The sequence below is a fragment of the Hippoglossus hippoglossus genome, chromosome 11, assembly GCF_009819705.1.
Source record: "Hippoglossus hippoglossus isolate fHipHip1 chromosome 11, fHipHip1.pri, whole genome shotgun sequence".
NCBI lineage: Eukaryota > Metazoa > Chordata > Actinopteri > Pleuronectiformes > Pleuronectidae > Hippoglossus > Hippoglossus hippoglossus.
Window position 1 is genome coordinate 9599471 of NC_047161.1, and position 16957 is coordinate 9616427.

The following is a 16957-nucleotide window of genomic DNA, read 5'->3' on the forward strand; positions in this document are numbered from 1 at the left end:
GAAACTCTGCAGTAACAATAGCAGGTTATATTTCAGATGTCGAAATCAACGTCAAACATCAGTTTTTATGCCTCCGTGCCAGGGAGAGCCAGTGACTGGAGACATTATGTTTTCATGTTGTCGGTCTGTCCCAGATGAACTGATTAGAACTTAGAGGTCAAAGGTCAAGGTCACTGGGACCACACAAAATCTTTTTTGTCTCATGAACACCTCAAGACAATTAACTGATTAGGTTTGGGTGGTCAAAGGTCACCGTGGCCTCTTGAACGTGATAGCTTCAGTCTGCTTTTAGGGACCAGTTGTCACTTGGACTCAAAGATAAGGAAGTAGGAAGGAAAACAATGTAAACTGAAACTGCACTGGTTGACGGAGGCATAAAACAATAGAGCAGGAATTCTAGTTTGATTTTGTTTTTTTGATAATGTTTCCACTGACACAAGCCTCAGTCGAACATAATGTACATGACATATTGCACTTTGAAAATAAAACATTTTCTGAAGTCATTTGCTGGAAATGTTGAGTACATTGTTACATTTCATAAGAAAAAAAGGCTTAGTTTCTTATTTAATTTCGTTTGTTTCCCTATATTTAGATTGTTCCTATGTTGCTTTTCTGTTTCTGCTCTCACAACATTGTTTTCTTTGGTCATTACAGCTTGTGTGTGTGTTTGTGTGTGTGTGTGTGTGAATAGTGACAGCCACGCTCTTCCTGTTTATCTCTCTGGCAAAAGCTGCAAGTAGACACCGTGCCCCAGAAAGAGGACGGGAGACAGCTGTTCCTAAAAATAACCTCAGACCGCTGACCTACCACAAGACCCCCGCCCCTAATTCCTGCCTCAACACAACGAGCCCTGTCCCAGACAAATGCACAACCCCCGGATAGACAACAGCACAGGACACCAACAAAGCAGAAAGCTGAGGAGGGGAGACACTGGCAGGCAGAGCTGTTTGACAGCTCCCACTAAGAAACTTTGATTTGTGCAACAAGCAGGGAAAACAACCTGGAACATGAAGTCCCTGCGATTCCTCGCTGCCGAGCGCTTCGTCCAGACTGGTCCAACCGCTCTGGAGAACCTCAACTGTTTGTCTTTTAATCTCTACCCACTTATCTTCAAGGCCTGCTACCTCCACGAGCAGGCCGACCTGCTGCACGCTCTGGTCCAAATGTGGCCTCTTCCCGAGCTCAACCTGCAAAGGCTCCTGGGAAAAACAGTCGACTGTCAGACGGACCTCACCTCACGCACCTGTCGGCTTTGTCTGAAGGCGTTTCTGACCGGCTTAAAGGTACGTCACTGTTCTCAACTGCATCTGATCATCTTCTTGTCACATCCATGCATTATCCTGGTTCTCAGTCAGTTGGTCACATCAAACTTATATGAACTTTATTTTGTTTTCTTTAGGATTACGTCCTGTCTCCTCCAACAATGTATGCCAAGTGCCTCCGTGTGGTGGACCTCACTGGCCTGAAAGACATCGAGCACCAGGACTGTCCCTGCCGCTCCACCCTGGGCCGATGGGCGAGAACCCAACTCCTGACCCAAATCTGCTATGAGACCGTGGTCGCCATGCAAGCCTTGGATGTGCCCCGATCTGCCTTCGAAGTGTCGGTCGACGTCCGTCTGAACGGCTTTGTCACAGGCCGCAACTATGACCTTGTGACTCAAGCCTTCCTCCTCCTCCGCTGCTGTCCACTGAAGCCCCGTTTCATTGTTTTTCGGGCCGATTCTCTCGCTCTCAAGCAGCTCTTCTATGTTCTCCGGCTCGCAGAGCCCGAATCCATCACAAAGCTCGAGATGGTCCACAATGTTCCCCTGGAGGCCCCACATCTGGAGGTGCTGCTGTCCCGGGTGGATTTCCCTAAACTCCAGTCTCTGACCCTGCCGGCTGGGGCGCTGGATGTTCGGAGGTTGGCCTATGACGATGTTCTGTTGGCCACCATCGGTAACCTGCTGGCACAGCTGAGCCTGACTGAGCTCTACATGGGATTCTCCACCCTTACTGGACAACTACGCAGGGTGCTGAGGTCAGTGAATAGACAGATGTAGAACAAAAGAAAACACATGTCCTTTGTATAAATGAGCCATCTTACCGGCACATTGCAGCTTCATGAGCTTTAATACAGCTCAAAATCAAAACCTCTCACCAGCATCACAGCACAAAGCAGCTTTCAAGCTCATGTATAAGAATGGGATGTATTTTGCTGTTAGCTGAAATGATGCCAGTGTGAGGACAGACAGCTGCTGGTGCGATATACTTCACAGTTCGATCGGAAATAGAGTAGGAGGATAAAACTATGGTGGCCCTGAAGTGCAATTCACAACCGCAAATCAAAATACACAACCGCAAATAAGAAAACCCAACAACAAAACACATTTGTTGTTGTGTTTGCATTTCAGAGCCAAAAAATAAAAACCCATAAAACAGAGCTGTCAATCGAAGTCTGGCGTGTAATTTGAACATTTAAAATTTCAAAAAATGAGCAAAATATGAGAAAAGAACAGACACAGAAATAAATTTGGCGGTTTCAATATTTGTTGCAAAGAGCAAATGACTAATCCTACCTAACACAAACCACTTTAGTGTGTCTGCCTGCTACTCACTGAATACAAATTTACAATTGTGTTGCACTTTATTTTCATTCCACACCACAACATTTCTCTTTCCAGTCCTCTCAACACTCCTCTGCAGTGCTTAGAGTTGGCCAACTGCTCTCTGACCCGCTTGGACATGACGTACTTGTCCAACAGCCTCCACAGTGAGGCCCTGGTCTGCCTGGACATCAGTGGACACGATGTCTTCAGCTCTTTCCCCACTGGCTTCCACAAACTGCTCAGCCGCTGCTCTGCCACACTGGCCAGCCTGACCCTCGAGGAGTGCAACATCGAAGACGAGCACGTGGACGCCTTAGCTCTCGCTCTGGCTCCCTGTCAGGTGCTGGAGGAGCTCAAACTCCTGGGAAACCCTCTGACCTCTGCAGCCCAGCGGAGCCTATTCTCCATGCTGTCTCGAAGTTTTCCAAAGTTAAGGTGCATAGAGGTACCAGTTCCCCGAGAGTGCTACCCCGAGGATGTTGCTTATCCTCTTGAGGATTCAGTCCTACTGCTTTACAACTGTGAGTTGTTTCAGGAGGTCAGATGTCAGCTGTTGGGCATCCTGGAGGGAGGTGGTAGGGGGAATGTCAAGGTGTGCACACCACTCATGGGGGCCTATGATCCAGACATTCATGAAACCAACAACGAGCTGGGGGTATCCATGCTAAAATCTTTCAACAGTGTCATGGGGAACCTTATAGGAACCATAGATGAAGTGGACCACAGGAGATCACAGGCTCAGAAAGAGGATTAGAGATCAAATGAATGGGCCATATTTAATTTAGGTATAGTGCCAATGCAGTGCGTTATCAATCCGTCATCATTGTGATGGTAAATCTAGTTTACTAGATGTGTTTGACTATAGCATCATACAGGAATTCAATTCCAGTCTATTTATTACCTCCTATAGTCTGTAACTCGCACATGTGCAGTGCAGATAAAGATGCAACTACTGTGACATAGATACATATTTTGTTACCTGTATCTAATGTATATGTTCTTATGCCTATATTCTGGTTTAAATGTTGTATATAACTGGATTCGTAAAGTCAAATATCTTATATGCAATGTGGGGCAGATCCCATTTTACCAGGTGTACACATGTGATTGTTTCATTGTCATTTTATAAAAAGGGACACTTGCAAATCTTTGAAAATGTACATTTCTTTAATGATCACCATCTTATAGGGTCAATTTTCATTTTAAATATTACACCAGGGGACAAACATGTTCGGACTCAAGATCAACAGCTCTGATCAGGAACCATCTACTTCTTCGTCCACTCTTCTATTTCTTTACGCTCACGGATCACCTCATTCAGATATGGTGACAGGTAGCTGATATCCTACAGGAAAAATATAATTTGTTAGTTAAACCTCTCTGAATCACTTTACATTGAGAATTCACTATTTCTGTCTGGTAGGATCTGGTTATTGGCAAAGTCACTCAGTTTAAAATAGAAGTTTTCAGTCTACCTCCTCGAATTTCATCCACTGATCTTTAGGGAGGATCTGCTGCTTCATGTTAAGATCCAGGGCTCTCTTGATCCTGAACACCCTGTTGTTGAGCTCATTCTCTGGAAGCCGGCTCAGGGCCTGTTTCACATCCGAATCCTCCTCGATTGTGTCATCACGCATTAAACCTGACACAGAAAAGAAGAAAATGTGCAATGCTGAGGATGCTGGATGGAAAATCAATACCAAGACAATTTTGTTTTGGCAAACATGTTGTCGGTTGCTCTTTGTCCTTACCTAGCTTGTTGAAGCCACACATGCCGTAATACCATTTGCGGATTCCGAGCATTAGCCGGCCAGTCGCTACTGTGGACATAACAAGGACGACAGGATCAGTCAGCACAATCTGATTTTAGGGGGAAAAAATTAAAATAGTAGAAAATGTGAAGAGGAAGGGGTCTGGTTCCAGCAGGGATACAGTATTACTACTACCACTTGAGTACATATGTATTTTTTCTGCCCATTTATGTAACTCACCATTTTAGCAGAGGTGGAAAGCAACCACGTAAATCTGCTCATGTACTGCACTTTTTTTTTTACTTCTGCTACATTATATTTATGCTCCACTAAATTCCTATGGAAAATAGAATTTGATGGTTTGAGGCCTACATTGGTTTATAACTACATTTAAAATGTATGTAATTTAAAACTAAAGGTTATAAAAGTTCCTAAAAGAATATTTTAATGCAGAGCCTCGTATTTGTTCCTTCTTTCCTCTCTTTCTACAGTGATCCTGAGGGGGGGGGTATTGACCTCGTAGTTGAGAGGGTCTGGGACTAAGTAGATGAATGCATATAAAGAAGTCAATAAACGCAGCTACTTCATACAGACACAGCAGAACTCAATCTGTACGCTCATCGAGGACCATCTTTCTGCAGAGGCGGTGCTTTTAGTAATGATACTGGCATCACTGCACTATGATGATGAAGATACCCTTTAGTTAAGTAGGATTTCGAATGTGAGACTTTGCATTCTAATTGCTGCAGAAGTATTTGTATATCCTCCACTTCACGATTTGATTTCTGATTTCCTCAGGATAGAAGAACTTTTTAGACAAACACCAGCAAAGATCTGTTATGTGCTGTTGACTCACTACCTGAAACTGTGCAAGTTAACATCATGAAACACATCTCGGACTTTCAGGTCAGGTTGACTGATTAAGACACTGAAAACTGGAGGACAAACAGTTGATAACATGTCGATCTGAGATTTGAATGACAGCAGAACACAACACTGGCTCTGATGCTAAGGAGCTAACGGTAGAAGACATTGGATTAGCTATACATACAAGAGCTGAATAAGAGCTAAACGCGACAGCAGCCGCTAGGTTAACATTTGGAGGAAGTGAGTGGGTGGTTGTTATATAAATAAATAGTTTATTTCACTGTGGTGATGAGCACCGGCGGGTAAGGCTAAGCTAACGTTAGCCGCTCAGCGCCCTTAGCACAGCAGCTAGCTCGGGGACACAGAGGACACACGCAAGTCAAATGCGCAAGAAGACAAATTCACACAGAGGAAATGAACATGACGCGACTTGATGAGAAAAGAAACAGCACGTTTAACGCTATACACGTTTAACATGACATTAATGAGCTGGTTTAAAACGAGAAATATCAGGAAGGAGCGATGTGAATTTACCTGGTGCCCTCGACGCCATCTTTAACTCTAAGGACGAGCGCAGTGCATGACGGGTAAGGGAAATGAGGTCACTGGTCATTACACAATTTTCCATTGTTGGCAGATTATTTAGAGTTTTATTATAGAAATATACAGAATAAATTAATGTTATCGAAAAGTTGTCTGACACATTCATCACTACGGAAACTAAAAGAAAATCGTCATATAAAAAAAATATTTCTGACCTCTGATCAGGACTGTGATTTTATCAGAACATTCATAGATAAATCCCAGAATAAAAAATAACACTGATTCCAGAAAGTTAACTTAAAACAACAAAAAGCGGTGAAATTTTCAGTTTTCACAAATCTGAAACTTTATTTTCAAGAATCTTAAACCTGTCTGCGATAATCAAGTCCAGATTTAACAAATCTAGGTGAAGTGGTTTTGGAAGCAGACCTGGTCCCATGTGGTCTGGATGTGAAAAAGATCAGTGAAATTTTCCTTTCTTTTATAAATGCATACAATCTGTTAAGCACTACTTCGAGATTTGTGTGAAACATAGATAAAAGATATGTATATACAATATCTGACAATTATCTAAAAAAAATATCTGTAAATGTTTATTTAACCCTAACCATGAATATTAGACTATGAATAAATTACAAAATGGAAATCTTCCTTCCTGGTTTTCATAAATAAATTATTTTTTAACAAGAACGTTGTTATACTGTTGATGCTTTTAATTTAAAATCAAACAGTCTAGCACAACAGCCAGATTATATTTTTTCCCATCTTCTGAAATGGTTTCTGTTCAACAAATTTAGCGAAAATGGAAAATGTAAAAGATACAATATTAGTGGAGAAAAGTATTAAGTAGCAAAATAAATGGAAATGTTAATGTAAATTGAAAGTACTTTGAAAAAAAGTGCAATGCTTGAGTAAATGAACTTACAGCAGTTTAATTCCACCAAGTGAGGCCAGAGCTTTTTTCCTCATTGAAAATCATTATCTACTCTGATTACAGATGGTTTTACAGATGATATTTTTTACACAGTCCCTCGTCTGAAGCTCATCCACAAGCAAACAGAACTTTTATCATGTTCATGGTTTATTAGATTGACAGTTGTTTTAGACAGAAGCTTATTTACACAGTGTACACTTATTAAACATCACATTTACAAAGCAAAGGTTTTATTTCAAACGCCATTGATGCACTTTGCTTTTTGTTTAAAGACACCCATGTTTTCATGTATCTGACTTTATGGTATTTATTCTCCGTCCACTTTTATGTGTCCTCATAAAGAATCAAAGAGTCTTTTGGAACATGTAGAAATCTTCCAATGTGGCCGAAGCCAGTTCAGTGCAAAAAGTCTCATCTGGTAAAGACACCAGGCGGTCCAAGGAGATGTAGTTGGGCAGCGTTGTGTCATACTGAGCTTTTCCCAGGTACTCGAGGAACAGGTGGCGTTCTCTGACACGCAGGTACTTGGTGTTCAGGACCTATGTGAGGAAAGATACTCGAGTTTTAATTCTGAAAATGGATAAATGCAACACAGATAAAATGAATCCCCATAATTGGCAAAAGAGCAAACAAGCAGCCGTGTAAAGTACCTGTGGGAACTTGGTGATCAGGTGGTGGGGCACCTTCATGGTGTTGTGGAGAAGGTCAAATAATTGAGTGAGCTTTCTTTTATTGGCAGTCAGCACTTTGGGGACGGCAATAACGATGCTTTGGATTTCATTCTCCTTAAAGCCCAGGTCGATTTCACATACCTACGTGGATCACATTTAAACACAGACACAAATATTTATCAAAATATTTACACATAGTATCTCAGGATAGGTCACTCAAACCATGGATGGTCATTTCAGTACCTTCAGATTTTCTTTAACGGGCTCCAAACTGCCACACAGTAACCTGGGGAGACGAGCGACAATGTTTCGCGTCTGGAAAGAGAAACAAACACAGTTATAATTAGCTTTTCTTCTTTCCATCGACAAATTCACGTTTGCAACAAACTGTGATGACAATTGGAGAAATACGCTTACATTCGAAGCACTGATCTTGAGTTGCTGCTGATAAAAACCCAGTCTGTTGTCCAGTCTCTTCACACTGAAGTTTAGCAGATACGGAGCTCTGGATACCATGGATGCAACATTCTCAGAGCTGAACTTCTTTGACTTGAGATAGTTCACCCTTCACAAACGACCAAAAAATAGAACGTTATTAACACAGACTTATAGCAAAACCGGACTTTTCAGCACTACAATATAGAGTGTATGTGGTTACATCATTTTGTGGTGAAAATAGATGCTTCTAATGTTTCTTCATATCACCTGGTCTGCAGGTTTTCCAAACTCTCTGTGAGAATGAAGGGGTTGTGTGTGATGATATAGCCAAAGCGAGAGTCCTCCACCCCGATCCCTTTGAGAAACAGCAGCCTCGGGGCCACGTCTGTGTTGAAGTCCAGCCTCAGCAGCATGGAACCAACATTGGGCCTTTGTTCAAGCTTCCACAGATTCACACCTGAAATGAGAGGAAGATGTTGAATGATTAGAAAAAATAGACATGGGCGAACAGACAATTGCATTTACATTTACAGTTCTATGTGTGCTTCCAAACAGCTTTGATTTAATCACCTAGTTGTACCAGCTTGCTGAGTGTCTCCGACTTGTCAACGTAGTCTCTAAGCGAGGTGGAGGCTGGAGGCATGGCTGCAGGAACAGATATAGAGACGGCCTCTTCATCACTGATCTCCTCTAATGCAGAAAATTCAGCAACAGAATCCAGATCTGATAAATGAAGAAAATTCAAAAAGGAACAGATTCAACACCCATGAGACAAACAAGAGAGCTGAAATATAATCATCTGAAAGATGGTAGCAATGACAATAATCATTAACTAATTAATTCATCCATTTATAAATGTAGATTATTTGTGAATAACAGAAAATCAATATGTACCTAATGGCATCTGGTTTTCATTCACTGGCACAGCATCTCTGATTGGCGACAGGGGGCTCCTGTATGCCACAACATCCGTTCTTGACAACTCTTCTGTGAACTTGTCTTCTTTAGCCTCAGTTGCCAGATGTTTAGCTGATAAGTCACTGTAATAGAACATCTGTTGTTTCCACCTCTGTCTTGTCGGAGTTGTTCGGTGATTCCCTGTGAAAACTGAGGACCCGTCGAGGATTTTGGAGGCTGTGCTTGAGACCGTTGTGCAATGGCGAACTTGAGTGGAACACTGCCAGGTGGAGGCTGCTGGAACGCTGCAAAGAAGACTTCTGCATCTTAGACACACCTGCGCATAGGACGAACCCATGGTGACTCTGCAGAGAACAAATGAACATGGCACGTTAACTCTGATTTGGTTTTATATTGTCATAATACAAACCACATTTTACACATGTGTCCATATATTAAAAAAAAAATCTCTTCAATACAACATGAACATATGCATTTAAAAAAATGATTGAATATTAATACAGACTCTATAAAACCAGGCACACTATACAGTGTAGAAACAACTGTTATTATCACTAGACAAGGGTAATCTACATTTATGAAAGCTTATACAGGATAATACAAAACAGACACAACTAAGACACAACTTACAAGATAAAACAAAGATCAAATATATAAGTGGCGCTGCTAAGGGGGGCCAGGTGGGGCGTGTTGTCAGATTTTTGAATTGAAAACCTTATTTAGTACATTGCGGCACAATTGTAATAACAGTAACAGTCGATAATATTTTTAAAGCACTTTCTAAATAAAAACAAGAGTTCATGTTTGTCTGACTGATTTTATTAACTGATGAAAAATCAACTGATTTCCTGTGTTATTTCCTGCATGACCCTGTTTCTTTGCTATATTATTTTATAGCCTATTCTTCCTTCTTCATTTAGGAGAAGACTCCATTTATGACAGAAGATGAGTCTTCGAAGTCTTTGATGACAGAAGATGAGTCTTTGAAGTCATCCAAGGAGCCTTCTTCATTTGGGTCCTTCAGCAGCTTCGTTGGCTCCTGGTCCAAACACCGCATTGTTTGTAAGATTCCGCTTCTCACCTTTGAGGCCACCCACAATCTCCCTCCTCTACACCTTTCTGAACTCCTGCACATCGGCACCCCCCACATAAACACATAGCGGAGACAAGACACACACGTCAGACTCAGCTTTAAGTTTATATTTTACTCACAGTTCGTGAATCAAAGTGTTTCCACCTTCAGTTCAGCCTGTTTCCTGACCGCGCAATGTCAACTACTCTCACGTGTTCGCTGGCGGAAGAGCTCAACGGAAACAACCAGGAATGTACCATTACGGGGCAAGTACGGGTACGCCAGTGCCTTTAAGATACTTATCAGAGTGGTTTTTTAATTTAGAAATTATTTTAATGATACATTTCTAGTATAAAAGGCCTTTTAAAATACCGTATTTAAAATTTACGCGGTTTGAATCCGTATAAATAACACGTGTAACTTCGCTGGCGTCCACCCCATGAGTTCAGTGGTTCGGTCCATCCCCAGGGGTTTTCTGGGTGTGTGTGCGCGGTTCCCGGTTCCTCACATCGTCCTGTCACTCATATCAGCTGTTAGCTTTTAGCTTTAGCCGCTTCAATAACCCGAGTAAAAGTCAGAAAGTCGTTTCCCAGCGGTGACATCATGGCCGCCGCTCCTTCCCGAGCCCCGCGGGAGGAAGACGCCAACTTTAAACTACATTTTCGGGCGATAAACGACCAACAAGTGGATGAGATCTGCATTGATTTCTTCTACAAGCCGCACACCATCAGTCTGCTGACGGCCACCGTGCTCAGCCTCATGTACTTTGCGTTCACCAGGTAAACAACTGGCTCTTTCATATTAGTTCTAAAGCTGTTTTCGCCTGGAAATCACAGAGTTACACTGCTGCTCTTCCACCTGCAGCTGCCTGTGACAATGTGATACAAGTGTTGAGTGTGTGGGGGGTGGGGTGGGGGGAGCACAATCCTCCCTTTGTTAACACGTGCTGTGGTTCGTCAACAGGAATGACGAGAACTCGGGCAACAATCTGCGAGTTGGTCTTATTGTGGTTGTTTCCTTCTTCTTGGTCGTCAGTGTCCTGGCTTTTCCTAATGGTGAGAAACAGAGAACAAGAACCGACACTCACCCTGACTCCAATGTTCACGTTGCTGTTCTGTCAGTCAAGGCCAATATATATATGACTAGTTAATAATTGAAGTGTCATAAATCTAACTTTTTATCTGCATCCAGCTTCCAAAACATTAGGATTTGCTGCTTTTTCTTAGTGTCACGTCACAGTAGATCAAATATCTTTGAGTTTTAAACTGCTGCCCGGACACATTCACACCCAAAAATGCAAATCCACTGATTATCTACTCACCACTATTGCCGATGGAGGGGTGGGTGAAGTGTTTGATTCCACCAAACACTTCTGGAGTTTCAGGGGTAAACAGCGTTGCCGCAGAATCCAATACAGTTGAAGTCAGTCAGTAAATGTCAGAGGACATTTAGGCTTAAGACTTTGTGTAAATGACCTTGTTTCGAGTCGAATATGAATGTCGGGGCTTGCAGACACTTATTATGGCTGAAGATGAGGACACCATTGACTTCAATTGTATTTGGATTCTGCTGCAACAAAGTTTACCCCCGAGACTCCACAAGTGTTTTGTGGAATCAAACCCTTCACCCACCCCTCCATCGGCACAGTGGTGAGTAGATAATGAGTGAGTATTGCCGGGCTGGTGAGGAGGAGGAGGAGGAGGAGCTCGTCCATGAAAGCTTAGTGAATTCCATCCTCTGGGTAAAACAGTGGACAAGAGCAAGAAGGTGGATTGTGAGTGAACTTTAATTTTGTCAAACTTTACTCTTTAGGACCTTTTATCAGGCCTCATCCGGTGATATGGCGAATTGTGTTTGGTAAGTCACTGTGCATCAAAAGTAAAGCTTCTGATCAGTTCCACATTACATGGATCTTTAACCTCACTCGCTTTTCTCCTGGCGTGGTCAGGTCTCAGTGTTCTGTACTTCCTGTTCCTGGTCTTCATCATCTTCCTCAACTGGAACCAAGTGAAGTCTGTGATGTACTGGCTGGACCCAAATCTGCGCTACGCCAAACGGGAAGCCGACATTATGGTAAGAAGTGTTTGGACTTAGGAACACACACACACACACACACACACACACACACACACACACACACACACACACACGTCATTCATTGTTTAGTTTTTTTTGTTGATGAGCTTTCTTTTATCTGAATCAAATTGATTTTGTATTTTTTTGTGTAGAGGTTGTAAAATGTAAAACTTTTAACTTTTGGTTATTTAAATAACAATGGCTTGATTTGAGTTCAGTAAAAAAATATATTGTTTGCAAATGAGCTTAAAATGTGTCGTTAAGCCTTAGTTTAAACATGACAGCATACGTTGTTCGTACAAAGTAACACCAGTTAGTTAATAGGTCATGAGCTGATGGGAAGTACAGTTCAGGAGAGTGAAGCGTATTTCACTTTTCTAATAGAGGAAAAGCTCAACACGATTGTGAATATCTCAGTTTTAGGACAAGCCTTAAGAGGAGATTTCTTCTGTTGGTGGCCATTGTGATTTTAGGATTTGGTCAATCTTCTTTTCTATTCTACAGGAATATGCTGTAAACTGCACAGTGATAACATGGGAGCGCATCGTGAGCCACTTCGACATCTTTGCGTTCGGCCACTTCGCCGGCTGGGCCTTGAAGGCTCTGCTCATCCGCAGCTACGGCCTCTGCTGGACCATCAGCATCACCTGGGAACTAACAGAGGTAACGTGTGTCTTCTGTTAAGTTTCTGATGTAAATTATGCACAAATTAATGTAGAGTTCCAGCACCGAAACAACATTCAACCCCCTGGAAAGTCTGCAAGGTCATGTAAAAAAGGAATCAGCTGTAATTTGTGGTTAGAACAACACTGCTTCTGCTCAGTCTGGGCAGGCAACAGGAATTGATTTGGGAAAAACCCTCTGAACAAAGCAGAGTTCGTACACATGATCAGAGCTGTCACCTCGACTGCTGCCAACTCTTGACAGGAGGGATTAGATTACGAGATTGAGCCAATCATCACAGAATAGACTGCGTCACAGAGCCTATGGTAAAATCAGTAAAACCAATACATTTTCTAGATTTAGTCAATTCCAGCAAACTCTGAGCCCCTTGATTGAAAAGATTCTGATATAGCTTCACACCACATCCGTATATTTCTTTTTGATGATCATCTTCACTCATTTTCACAGCTGTTTTTCATGCATCTTCTGCCAAACTTTGCGGAGTGCTGGTGGGATCAGCTGATACTGGACATACTGTTGTGTAACGGAGGAGGCATCTGGCTGGGTATGACCGCCTGCCGCTTTCTGGAGATGAGGACCTACCGCTGGGCCAGTATCAAGTCAGTGAAACATTTTTCTTTCCTGGTTGATTTATCTAAAATGATATACACTGTACATTATTTGTATTTGGATCCCAAATTTAAAAATCAAACGGTATCGTCAAGTTCCTACTGGAAAACCTTTTCTGTCAAGCTGAGAGCATTTTTAAACATAACACTGAGGAAACCTGAAAGGGAAATCGTAGAAATGAATTGAAATACCATCCCTGGGAACAAGAGCTGTGCTCACACTGTGTCTGTTCAGGGAAATCCACACCACCACGGGGAAAATAAAGCGAGCCGTGCTCCAGTTCACCCCGGCCAGTTGGACCTACGTGCGCTGGCTTGACCCGAAGTCATCCTTCCAGAGACTTGCAGGCATCTACCTCTTCATGATCTTATGGCAGGTAGGCTCCGACAAAAAACCCTGATGTTAGGGCTATGAGGAACATTTATCTTCACTACTGATATGTTGATCATTTATTTTATATGAAGCGATTAATCACACATTCTACAACAGCCCCTTGTCCTGCTCTCCCTGTTGGTCAGGCCAGTCCATCTGTGGAGAATCATATTCAGTCCTGTCTGTCCTACGTCTCTTGTCTTCACAGCTGACGGAGCTGAACACCTTCTTCCTCAAACACATCTTCGTCTTCCAGGTGTCTCACCCCCTCAGCTGGTGTCGCATCCTCCTTCTTGCAGCCGTCACTGCACCCACTGTTCGGTAAGTAACGGAATATGACCCAAAACAAATACTAACTTAAAGTGATCAAGTGCTCTCTGGTGTGTATGAAGATGTGAAATGTTTGCTTTGCTATGTTAAAAAACAGATTACCTTTTTTCTTCAACCTTTTTCAGGCAGTACTATGCGTATCTGACAGACACCCGGTGCAAACGAGTGGGCACCCAGTGTTGGGTGTTTGGGTGAGTATCTATTTGAATATCTATAAACATGTTGGAAAGTTACATTAATGCTAGTTTTTGAAAACTTGGTGTTCTGTCTTTCATTGTCACATTTTGGGTAAAATTGGCTTAAAACCATCTGTCGGTGAATTCACAATACTTGAGAAATATACGAGTAATCTGATAAGTAAACTTAACCAACCGTCATCATTGACCCCGTTGGCTTATTCTATATCACAATGAAGCAGCCGTACCCACACTGATATTTGAATCAAACAAATCCTGATGAGAACTCTGACCTCACCATTAATCAATAGTGCCACATGTTCATCTCTTCCCATTAAAAGTTCAGACGTGTTGACAGTGTTATTTTGAAATAAATAAGCTAATAAAAATTAGCAAAGAATATCCGTTGTAGTATTTATTTAATTTGTGTGTATTTTGGTAATTATTTAATTCTGTCATTTTCATAGACTGTTTATAAAAAGGTAATTTTATCTGAAATGTTGAGTATTGAAGTAGCTTTATTTAGATTCCATTTTCAACCGGTACTTTTACTAGCCAATTGAAATTCATCACATTATGTAGTTACTGACCTCATCTCAGACACAAAGCGGCTGATGCCCTCGGTCTGCTTCAGTTTCCATGGCAACGGTACAGGCTCTGCCTGAAATACAGAACAAAGAGACGACTCTTCTCTCTGAGGTTCACTCGTGCAGTCAAACTCTTCTACATGATGAAAGGTCACACTGCAAGTTCTTCTCATAGCTGAGAAATGCTAAATATGGAGCACTAACATTATATTTCAAATGTGTTTCACATCTACAGAGAAGCTCCATTGTAATTAATCTGCATTGCCAAGAGAGGGAGGCATTGTTAAATACATGGGCCTGTGTTAAAAAGCTCCAGAGCAGCAGAAGCATCCATCTAATTGTCCTGTTGTATTTCTCCTCAGAGCCATTGCTTCCGTGGAGGCTCTCACATGTGTGAAATTTGGATATGACTTATTTTCCAAGACAGAGATTCGTTACGTTCTTCTGTGGCTACTGTGCCTGGTAAGAAATTACGTGTGTGTGTGTGTGTGTGTGTATTATTCAGGTTGTGGGGACTAAACTGTGTTTACAGTCACATTATGGTGGCAAATGTAAGTTTTAAGGAGAATACATGTTTTAAGATTAGGATAAGGTTAGTTAGGGGAGTAGTTGTTGTGGTATGGAATGTCTGTTAAAGTCATGGAGTTACGACTGTACATTTGAAATTTAAAGGTAAGATCTGGTTATTTTTTTGCAAGATTTCCATTCTTTTGATCACTTGGTGTATTTTCTTATATATAAAATAATCTAACCAACAGTTTTGAAGCTGACTCATAAATGTCTGTTGTGCATTCTGTTCCTCTTCAGGCACTCATCACACTTCTGTGTTTATATGGGATGGTTTGGTTTGAACAGAATAAACTAAAGGTAAGACGTTGCCTTGGTAATCGGAAACCATGTATTAGACATTTCAACAAAGATGTTGTGAGTGTTTGACCCTGACTCTGAGCTCCCCTCTGTTCTCAGGGCCTTTCTGTGCAGTGTGAGGACTGTGATAACACCAGTGTTGTCGACCCCTGTGATATCATCCTGGACAATGTTGTGGGTCAGTCTCATATCAGACAAACTGGTGCATCTCTTAAATACACTGAAACCTAAATGTCTGATATAATTATGTGTTCTTCTCCACAGGTCAGAAAGAGACATCGAGAAGTCCAGCATCCAAAAAACAGAAGAAAGTCTCGGGGAGGAACAGATTAGTGAATGGCCACGGAGGAAAGAAACACTGAGTCTTCACATCTTCTCTGAAAGAGATGAGTGATGGATGCTCAGGAAAAAAAACACAATGTGAAAAACATCATGCACCTAAATCTTCTGAATAATTGTGGTGAGAGTTACATGAAGGTTTTAATGAAACCTACAGACCAGAAGACAAACACCAAAAGAAAACGCCATCAAGCTCTGACGCTCTACTGTAACTTATCAAGTTGTAATGGTGGATGTTGGACTACAAAAACACTAACATGCTGACTTTAGCATCATCGTATACATTTTCTACCTGAAACTACTGAATGTTGCTGTTTTTTACACTGTGGGACACACATGTTATGTCCAGTCTGGGTTGTACCAGCTTTACGGGGTGGTCTAGTTTGCGGACTGTATATATTTTTATGTATATGCTAAAGTCACTTTTGCACTTAATCTCTTTATGTTACTTTGCCCTGTATTTAATAGCTTTACTAGAAAAACATTTACTTTGATGTATTTGTTTATATAGTTATTACCTCCATCAAGGCAAAGAAGGTTGTGTTTTTGCCCCTGTCTGTCTATTTGTGTCAGCAGGATTAAGCAGAAACTAGGGAATGGACTCCAATAAAACGTAGTGGAGGGGGGGGGGGAACGTGGGTCAAGATAGAACCCATTCAATTGTGGGATCAAGAATTTGTTTTCACTTTAACATTGTGACATGAAATTCATGGATCTTGATGAAAAAAACAATTTGGTGCAGGATGATTATATTTAAGTTTTTTGGTGGAGGCATGAGCTCTGACTGCCATTCTACTGTAGCTGCCATAAATGAACAAATTTGTGCACGTATCTAGAAACAGTAAACCACTGGTGTTTCTACTGAACTTCCTGCAGTTAAACAGCATCATCAGGAAAGATATTTGTCTCTACTTAAATTGAGAGAACAAACCAACAAGCCTTTTGTACAACTGCAGAGTGGGATTTTTGCAATATTGTGTGTGTTTTGTATTTCGGGAGAAAAGTAGTAAGTATGTGTATAATGTTGTGACCGAAGACTGACATTCAATGCGATAGCGCCACACATGGTGACAATCAGTAACAGGAGAATCACACAGGTGAAATCCTCCTGTTCAAAGGTTCATTTTGAGTCG

The 16957-nt window shown here is 41.6% G+C and overlaps 4 protein-coding genes across 4 annotated transcripts; 2 read left to right on the forward strand and 2 right to left on the reverse strand.

Moving 5' to 3' along the window:
• Nucleotides 1-831: 831 nt before the first annotated feature.
• Nucleotides 832-3736, forward strand: lrrc14b (leucine rich repeat containing 14B). The gene is made up of 3 exons (XM_034599226.1): nt 832-1283; nt 1400-2022; nt 2666-3736. The coding sequence occupies exons 1-3, from the start codon at nt 1008-1010 to the stop codon at nt 3342-3344; spliced, it is 1578 nt and encodes a 525-aa protein (XP_034455117.1). The 5' UTR covers nt 832-1007; the 3' UTR covers nt 3345-3736.
• On the reverse strand, nt 3735-5827 carry LOC117770151 (cytochrome b-c1 complex subunit 7). The gene is made up of 4 exons (XM_034599232.1): nt 5743-5827; nt 4342-4410; nt 4066-4232; nt 3735-3935 (listed from the first exon to the last, which is right to left on the reverse strand). Exons 1-4 carry the CDS (start codon nt 5819-5821, stop codon nt 3858-3860), a joined length of 393 nt encoding a protein of 130 aa, XP_034455123.1. The 5' UTR covers nt 5822-5827; the 3' UTR covers nt 3735-3857.
• A 994-nt stretch (nt 5828-6821) lies between these two features.
• mterf3 (mitochondrial transcription termination factor 3) lies at nt 6822-10032 on the reverse strand. Its single transcript, XM_034599228.1, has 8 exons — nt 9925-10032; nt 8689-9056; nt 8365-8517; nt 8062-8251; nt 7774-7921; nt 7600-7671; nt 7336-7497; nt 6822-7224 (listed from the first exon to the last, which is right to left on the reverse strand). The coding sequence occupies exons 2-8, from the start codon at nt 9047-9049 to the stop codon at nt 7030-7032; spliced, it is 1281 nt and encodes a 426-aa protein (XP_034455119.1). The 5' UTR covers nt 9050-9056; nt 9925-10032; the 3' UTR covers nt 6822-7029.
• Nucleotides 10033-10143: 111 nt separating this feature from the next.
• On the forward strand, nt 10144-15890 carry ptdss1b (phosphatidylserine synthase 1b). The gene is made up of 13 exons (XM_034599227.1): nt 10144-10563; nt 10748-10839; nt 11597-11641; nt 11733-11857; nt 12365-12523; nt 12992-13143; nt 13388-13529; nt 13734-13846; nt 13981-14046; nt 14981-15080; nt 15426-15485; nt 15585-15663; nt 15750-15890. The coding sequence occupies exons 1-13, from the start codon at nt 10388-10390 to the stop codon at nt 15845-15847; spliced, it is 1407 nt and encodes a 468-aa protein (XP_034455118.1). The 5' UTR covers nt 10144-10387; the 3' UTR covers nt 15848-15890.
• The last annotated feature ends 1067 nt before the right edge of the window (nt 15891-16957 follow it).

What these genes read in the sequence shown, in the direction of transcription:
- lrrc14b (XM_034599226.1), top strand. Translation starts at nt 1,008, where the DNA reads ATGAAGTCCCTGCGATTCCTCGCTGCCGAGCGCTTCGTCCAGACTGGT. An exon ending in CGTTTCTGACCGGCTTAAAG is followed by an intron (nt 1,284 to 1,399) that starts GTACGTCACTGT and finishes TGTTTTCTTTAG; the next exon opens with GATTACGTCCTGTCTCCTCC. An exon ending in CAACTACGCAGGGTGCTGAG is followed by an intron (nt 2,023 to 2,665) that starts GTCAGTGAATAG and finishes TTCTCTTTCCAG; the next exon opens with TCCTCTCAACACTCCTCTGC.
- LOC117770151 (XM_034599232.1), bottom strand. Translation starts at nt 5,821, where the DNA reads ATGACCAGTGACCTCATTTCCCTTACCCGTCATGCACTGCGCTCGTCC. An exon ending in GATGGCGTCGAGGGCACCAG is followed by an intron (nt 4,411 to 5,742) that starts GTAAATTCACAT and finishes TTATGTCCACAG; the next exon opens with TAGCGACTGGCCGGCTAATG. An exon ending in AGTGGATGAAATTCGAGGAG is followed by an intron (nt 3,936 to 4,065) that starts GTAGACTGAAAA and finishes TTTTTCCTGTAG; the next exon opens with GATATCAGCTACCTGTCACC.
- mterf3 (XM_034599228.1), bottom strand. Translation starts at nt 9,049, where the DNA reads ATGGGTTCGTCCTATGCGCAGGTGTGTCTAAGATGCAGAAGTCTTCTT. An exon ending in CAGCAAGCTGGTACAACTAG is followed by an intron (nt 8,252 to 8,364) that starts GTGATTAAATCA and finishes CTCTCATTTCAG; the next exon opens with GTGTGAATCTGTGGAAGCTT. An exon ending in TGATCACCAAGTTCCCACAG is followed by an intron (nt 7,225 to 7,335) that starts GTACTTTACACG and finishes TTCCTCACATAG; the next exon opens with GTCCTGAACACCAAGTACCT.
- ptdss1b (XM_034599227.1), top strand. Translation starts at nt 10,388, where the DNA reads ATGGCCGCCGCTCCTTCCCGAGCCCCGCGGGAGGAAGACGCCAACTTT. An exon ending in AACGGGAAGCCGACATTATG is followed by an intron (nt 11,858 to 12,364) that starts GTAAGAAGTGTT and finishes TCTATTCTACAG; the next exon opens with GAATATGCTGTAAACTGCAC. An exon ending in TACCGCTGGGCCAGTATCAA is followed by an intron (nt 13,144 to 13,387) that starts GTCAGTGAAACA and finishes GTGTCTGTTCAG; the next exon opens with GGAAATCCACACCACCACGG.